Below are 7,983 nucleotides of genomic sequence, written 5' to 3' on the forward strand. Positions count from 1 at the left end.
GGGCAGCCATATTGGCAGCTTCACTCCTAAGTTTACTATGGATTACTATGGATTTACTCCCGCCTATATTAGTGTGTTCCTGTTACTTAGTTGAACTCTACTCCAGCAAAGCCACCAAAGGTTAACCTTGATTTGCAAGTGGACCATTTTCCAATAACTCATGTAGGCAGGCTAAATTGCACACTCATTTACGAGGACATATTGCATGTCCACTGAATAAATCGGAGCTACACTTGGGAAAGCTATCTTGCAGTCCACTTCATAAAACTAAGCATATTTAGCTAGGCTATATCACCAAAATGCTCCTTGTGAAAATGAGGGTTGATCTTGACATAACTGAGGAAATAACAGACCCTTGACAGTATGGTATGTGTGGTTGAAGGAATGCCTCCCAGTGAATTTGTTTTTGGTAGTTTAATTTAATAAGAGCCTTTCTAGCCTCAGCTCGGGTTTAGATAGAAGCTAGATTTTAGAGCTCCCTGCTGTAAAATATTCCATAAAAAAAACTCTCAAAAGATGACCCAGTCCGTGCCCGTTTACTTAAGCATTATGACGTAACATACCGACGCGAAATGACGCAGGGGTCGTAACGTGTCAGGCTATAAATATCAAGCGTTTATAACTTTGCTACACATAAGTGTTTTGTACTGTTTTCGTTCATGTCAACTAGACATAAAACAGGCACGATTAATAATGCCGGCTAAGCGTAGACGTGGAGGTAAGCTCAAATTGTTATTCAAGTCTTGAATAGGCCTATTTAGACATAGGCTTATACAAATATAGATCGAAGCTTTATGTAGGCCTATTGTTAATACATTGAAATTGTAAAGATGTTTTCCAAAGAATGGAATTGAAATAGGCTATTTTAGAATGATTGTGCATATAATCTCAGCTGTGATGAGGAATATTTCAATTTAGGAAATTCTGAAATATACTGCCATTCTCAGCCACACTTGTTGTTTTCAGCTAAGGGCGTGGTGGGAAGAGGCCCCAATAGGACAGATGTCCTTCCTTCCACCTCAGGCAACTCCACGGAGCCCACTGCTGCAGCCTCCACCTCTCAGTCCACCCAGCGTGGACCCATGAGGCCAGAGAGAACTTGCAGGCAGCAGCAAACCCAGGGCAACATGGCTCCACCAGCTGCAGTCCCTGACAAAAGCAAGAGAAAGAGGGACTACAGCAATGTGGGGTCAGCCCAGGAGACCTCTAGGGAGAACCTCGGTGCGGTGGACCCATCAGTGCTGAAAAGGAGACGTGCTGAGCCCCGCACTACAAAGAGGCCGAGGAGGACCAACGCGCCACCCAACGATGAAGGTTAACAAACGTTGTAAAAAATCACCGCTTACTCAATGTTTCCTGAAATCACTGCAGAATCACAACTCCTCATGCATCCCTCATCTCTTGGAATTACTTTGACTCACAGTTCTGTATGTGCTCATTTTTGCTTGCAGCATCCTTTATCCGCAAATACACCATGGGAGACCTGCTTGGTAAAGGAGGGTGTGGATGTGTTTGTGAAGGAATCAGAAATTCTGACGGATTACAAGTGAGATTCTTCACCTCTGTACTACTTTCCCATTTCTGTTCTGGTTTTATTTCGTTAATTGCCTGGTCTTTAGCAGTAATTCTTAATCAGCCAGTTGAACACTTTAGCAGTAATTCTTAATCAGCCAGTTGAACACTTTTCCTACTCCCTGTAGGTTGCCATCAAGCTCATCCCTAAGGAGAATGCAGGGGGTTATATAACTGTGGTAAGTGATCATTTTAAAGTTTTGTCCATCTAGTTGAAGCTGAATCATCCCAACCTGGAATAGAATTCTAGAATGACACACTCTTATGGCATATGAACAATAAAGTAACCCATGTTACCTCTTTTATCCATATCCCAACTGCCTTGATTTCTTAATTGGATCTTGATTTCAACTACAACTTCAAAATTGTATTCTAACTCCCCTCATTTCCTCCAACTCTTTCTAAGCCTGACACCGGTGAACAGCTCCCTCTGGAGGTGGCCCTCATGACCATAGTGTCCAGGCCACCAGAGTGCCCTAACATCCTCAAGCTCGTGGAATGGTTTGCGTTGCCCACCATGTTCATTCTAATCCTGGAGCGCCCCATGCCCTGCATGGATTTATACGAGTACTGCGAGACTTTGGGAGGTCGGCTCACTGAAAGCCAGGGGAAGCACATCATCCGCCAGGTGGTCCTTGCTTTGAAACACTGCCGTGACTGCAGCGTTTTACACCGTGACGTAAAGCAAGAAAACATCCTGGTCAACACCGATGATGTGACGGTCAAGCTCATTGACTTTGGCTGTGGGGAGCTGTTGAAAGAGGGCCCCTACAACGCCTTTGCTGGTATGGCGAACAAATTTTGCATTTGACCGTCAGAAGTAGAGAATTTTCTGATTGACCTTTGAAATCTAGAGTCTCAAATGACACCAAATGACCTCTTGTTTACAGGCACGGAGGCGTTTAGCCCACCCGAGTGGTGGCTGCACAACAGCTACCAGGGCCGTCCGGCCACCGTCTGGTCCCTGGGTGTGCTGCTCTACGTCCTCCTCTGTGGGGAGCTGCCATTTGTGGACGACGTTGAGATCGTCACCAGACGACTGCGTTGCAGGAGGGGTCTATCCAGTGGTGAGCCAACGCAAGAGCGTTTAAACATTCCAGAGTGTAATCAGACCTGTCCATAGACATTCAGATCAACACCTCCCAAAAGCTGAGGTCAGAAAGAAGCTCAGGTGAATTAACATGACGTTGTTGTGCCCTCCTGTCCAATATAACTTGTACAGAATGCCGTAATCTTATTCACTGGTGCTTGAAGAAAGACCCATCCAAACGGCCAGTCCTGGAGGAAATTCTCCAGCACAAGTGGCTCTCAGCCGACTAGGGTTAGGTTACAGCAAGGAGAGAGAGGAGGAACTGTAAGGCAAATAAAGTCTAATCGACAGTGAATCAAAATGTTACACATTTCACAGATGAAAAACATTTTCTTCTTACCATGTGTGTACGTGTTATCTAACATCTTTTCATACAAAACCAGTGAGTGACAGGGAAGGAGGTTGCTTAAGGAACAGCATCCCTTAAAGCCTCAGAACATCTGGACAAGGAAAGCCATGGGAAATACCATCTCCACAAGAACTGCAAGGAGGTGTATTAGTTCACAAGAACACGTCTAACATCTAAACAGTATTCCTGTAAAATTGTGGAGACTAAGCAGAGTTGGTGGGTTGAGACTTTGAGTCTCACTGAGCTCTCACAACCCTGCTGAGTCGATAATTGTTACATGAAAAAGGCCCGCTGTAGATGGAGCAGGCAGCAAATACCATCTCATTTCCGGTGGGTTCATCCAGCAAGTGTTTCCAAAAGAACATTTACATGAAGTAACAGATTATAATGATATTTGGATCAAAGGTTGGATACGAGATGATACTAAGCACATAGATCATACATAAGAGCTACTCATTGTAAAAATCTTCTTTTTAAAGGCCTGCTCCCATTACGAACACTCCCATGATTGACAAGGTTCAGTAGGGCTGGTTGAATGCCACTGTCTCAGCCTTGCTCTCAGCTGCACACCGAGCCAGCATGCCTGTGTCAAAAGTACCACGGACTGGGCCTGTTGTGGGAAGCACTGTTCATTTCATGAAAAAGTAAGAAGTTACTGTCATTCAGCTATACACTGAATGACTTTAAAGAATAATTTGAGAATACAGAATACTTTGAAGTGTAGGCTACTTAACAGAGCTCTTTATTCCGTTGAAGGATCATTTCATGGACTGTTCCAGAAGGCTTCTCCCTGACAACCGTTGTTGTTCTCTCTCTCCACTGTAGCTGACCACCTCTTTTATCAATTATATAATTTTCAAAACATTGAATATTTCAATAAAAAAAATAAACAATGTGGTCAATTTAATGTCAGTTGTTTTTTGTTAATGGTTAAGGAAAGCAAGAAGAAAGGTTAAAGAAAAAAAAATCACCATACTAATGTAGGCAATCATACAATAAACAATATCAAATGGGCTTTAATCTGAAAAGCCTGATATATGAGAATATTCAGTATTAATGTAAATGATGCTCATAAAAGAAAATGTAGGCCAGCACCATTTAAAGTCACAGTCACCAAACCTGCCTGGTGCCCAACAAAGTTTCAAATACCTCAACCTTAACTGTAGCCAAATGTTACAGTTTTGGCACAATTGCTAAAACTCCATTCTTTGAACCAAATGATCAGTTGCCTGAACACATTTCTTGAATTTATCACTCTTTTGGCAAAACTAAGAACAGTTTTCACCACCAGTATGTAGCCTAAACAGGTTGCTGAATAGTGGGCTACTGTGAACAGGTTCATAATGGACAGAGGTGAGGCAATCAGTGAGGCATTCAGAGTACATTGTGGTCTATAGACTGTAGTACTGAAATGCCTTTCTTTTCCAATGATTGGTTGTGATGAGGAACGGTGATTCAGACAAGATGCGCCGCTCGGTTTGGCACATTTTGGTTTGATTACTTTCTGCTATTTCCATCATTTAATTGACAGTTTTGTTTTGTTTTTCTGTTTTTGTTGTCATGTATATTTTTGTTTTTATTACTGTATTTATTTTATTTCTATGAGCACCTGAGGTGAATTACATTCATGTGCTATATAAATAAATGTGACTTGACATGACTTGACTTGAGGAGAAGGAAGCTGATACGCTTCTGTATAACTCTTGTTGGACTGTTTCAAAGAGTTTGACTTGCTAATGTCGGTCCTTGGATCATTCAATAAACTTGTGCAGTTGTCCTACAGTCATACAGACACAGCTACGCAGTTTCATACAAGTCATCATTGCCCTTGGACATTTTCAGCCGATTAGAAATTTTACCAATTTAACATGATTTTTTTCTTTTTAATTGATTGATTTCCCTTTTTTTGCTTTTTGTATTATTTTGTTAATTTGGTTGTTGTCTGTCTTGCATGGCTTGGTGTCATGGGCAAAGACCATACAGCTCTATGCGCTAGAATCTTGGTCATGGGTAAACTGGTCCAGATGCCTGAAGAAGACTCTGGTGGGTCGAAACGTTGCATGTGGTTTTAACTAAACCTTGTTAGTTTTGGAGTCTCAGTGTGCGGACATCTACTTTCTTTTATCACTGTTACAATTATTGTGTCCTGCACTTGGCCCCAGTGAGGTGGGATGTGCCTGATGCACCTACTGAACCTAAACTCTATTTCCCTCCAACACATGCATGCAGCACTTCATGTTGCTTTAATCTACCATTCTTCCCAGGAAACATGTGTGGGGGAAAAGAGTGGGCTATATCTGGCTTCATGACATTGTGTTCACCACGATGAGAAAACGGTAGAAAGAAGGGTAAAACGGATAATGTATGGCGGAGTAGCACTTGGGAGCACTACGACTCGCCACAGTAATATCATCGCTCCTGAAAAATCCTCTCATTGTTTCTATTGACGGAAGTGAGAGGGGGAGGGGGAGAGGATTTATCATTTATCATAATCCTAACTGGGGAACATAGGATCCTTTTTTAAAAACATTAATACATTTATTTTTAATATTGATCTAAGCAATCAATTGGTGAAGTTTCATAGTGATATCTGCTTGTTATTTTTACTCTATTCACCTGTAGTACAGTATGTCCACCTTATATTCAACACATTGGACAAGAAAGACTTAACATACGAATTGCCCAAGGGATATCACCAGGCACCCCCCTAAATCTTAAAGAGGTACCTACAGTGTACTCTACTAGATTCTGAAAAAAAAAACAGGTTCACCTAAATTATGGCGTTTGTCTGCTGAACTACTGTCACTCTTCACTATTTCAGCTGAATAAAGCCAAAAAGTCTAAAAATGTAGTTAAAAAAGAACACTTTATGTAGTTGTGTGAAAATTTATATCACGTGTCGGTTAAGGGAAAATCCCCATAATCATATAGTTATATAGAAAAACATATCTTCCCAAACTGATCATACTCTGAATAAAACTAAAACACACACTAAGTAATACAAAAAACATCCCAGTCTACCACTAGGTGGTGCTATCAGTACCTTTAATCAATCAGCAGATATGTTTATTCTATCTGTTAACATCAGCAGCCATTATACTGTATTGCAATGCTTGAGACCAGCCTAGTAGTTCTTTTTATATATTTTTCATTATTATTATTTATTTGTTTTTGTTGTTGGTGGAATCATGCAGAGAAAGTCCTGAGGTTGCTTCACTGCATGAGAGGCCAGTACACACGCACGCATGCACGCACGGTATATGCACATATATCGGTAATGTAATATATGTATAAATTCCTATCATAACAATTTGGAAGCGTTGGAATTGCCGAGATTCAATGAGGGGGCAGCCAGCTCATCCACAAGTGCACTGAGCTCCGACTCGTGGGCCCTGAGCACACTAAGCTAATGAGCTCTGATATGATCTAGCTGGTTCTAGACACCAATGCTGCTGCTCACCAGCTTGTAAAGCTGAGGGTTTCAAGAAGCATGCAGACAATCGCTGGACAAGGTCCTTTGGTCCACTCTCAACAAAATCAGCTCTCCGTTTAAGCCCATGATTTCAAAAGAGTGTGCTGTATGGTGTGCGCCCATCTCATCAAATGCCAGTGGAGTGGGGTTAAGGGAACAATAAAAAGATGAATCACAGTATTTTCTTTACGACTGAAAACTATAAAAGACTTGGAGTAGTCTGGTTGTTGAACAGAGGGCCTTTCATGGTGATGTCTTAAGCTGTCCCACTCAGCATCTGCACTCACAGAGAATGGCATATTGAGACTCTTAAAACGGCGACCAGGCGTACATATGAAACAGAATAGAAGCAGAACCTTTGCCTGGACAGTCTTCTCTCCGGGGATTAATTCTTGCCATGAAGTATCTCTTTCTCTCTGTCTCCAAGGCCTATCTACTGTAGGCATGCAGAATGATACCCACAGTGCACAATCCTGGAATCGGAGATCTAATCTTTCCCATGTGCAGAGTTACACTCTTACGTCAAAGGCAGATAAGATGTGCTGTCGAGTCTCACCCTTTGACATCTGTCACTTTCACTTTTCAAGGCAAGAGGGAGAGAGAGAGGGACAGAGAGAGAGAGAGAGTGTGTGTGTGTGTGTGTGGGGGGGGGGGGGGGGGGGGGGGGGGGGGGGGGGGGGCAGATGGATAGAGAGAGAGAGTGACGAGTTTAAATCCTCACTCAACTTCAGCTCAGCTTTCCATTCCTAGTAGGCCTCACAGTCCCCGAGTCTAAATCCCTGGCTGACAACTTAGTCTCTCTCCTGGTAAAGGAGAAGGCTAGCCAGCACTCCTGATCCCATTTCGCCGTCATGGAGCCAGTTAACGTGGATTACAGGGATGCTCTTCGTTGGTCAGCTGGCCACTTTGAATAATTAGGGCCAGGGGGGGGAATCTGGCTCGGAGCGTGCCCAGGATGTGCCGTCCCAACCTGATGACATCATAAACCTCCCACGGCTGGCGTCACCGAGGCGACCTTAGTCTGCAGGCCGTCTGGCACGCTCTGTCCTGATGCCAAGCACTCCAGTGCCAAAGCGTCGAGTGGTAGGGTGCCATCGGGCGAACTCAAGAACTACAGTCCCCCGCTGATCTCAGCTGCTCTACGCCAACAGCTGTGGCTGTGGTGGCTGTGGCATAACCAACAAACCCCAGAGTCTCATTTATACAGGTTATGAGGCTGTGGCGGCTAACATGACATCAACAACAATAAAACTGTCCAAGTCTGTACAATAGTAGAGCGTAACATTTTGACAACATGTGTCATACTGCTCATTAGAAACAGACACTTCTATGCTGAGAAGACCGGCGAGGCCTATTTCCTTGGACAGTGATGTCAGCTTTGCACTCTCAGCCTGTCAAGGCTTGAGTGGTCAGCAGTTTCATGGGATCATTTATAACTTCCGTCACTAGTTAAGGCATAATCACAGTCTCATCAACGCCTAACATTTGATTCTCTACGTG

The 7,983-nt window shown here is 43.1% G+C and overlaps 1 protein-coding gene across 1 annotated transcript; it reads left to right on the top strand.

Annotated features, from left to right (window-relative positions):
- The first annotated feature begins 656 nt into the window (after nucleotides 1-656).
- Nucleotides 657-3,844, top strand: LOC134082330 (serine/threonine-protein kinase pim-1-like). Its single transcript, XM_062537976.1, has 8 exons — nucleotides 657-718; nucleotides 967-1,314; nucleotides 1,452-1,546; nucleotides 1,701-1,751; nucleotides 1,979-2,357; nucleotides 2,463-2,639; nucleotides 2,795-3,655; nucleotides 3,768-3,844. Exons 1-7 carry the CDS (start codon nucleotides 694-696, stop codon nucleotides 2,890-2,892), a joined length of 1,173 nt encoding a protein of 390 aa, XP_062393960.1. The 5' UTR covers nucleotides 657-693; the 3' UTR covers nucleotides 2,893-3,655; nucleotides 3,768-3,844.
- The last annotated feature ends 4,139 nt before the right edge of the window (nucleotides 3,845-7,983 follow it).

This window comes from Sardina pilchardus, chromosome 6 (assembly GCF_963854185.1).
Source record: "Sardina pilchardus chromosome 6, fSarPil1.1, whole genome shotgun sequence".
NCBI lineage: Eukaryota > Metazoa > Chordata > Actinopteri > Clupeiformes > Clupeidae > Sardina > Sardina pilchardus.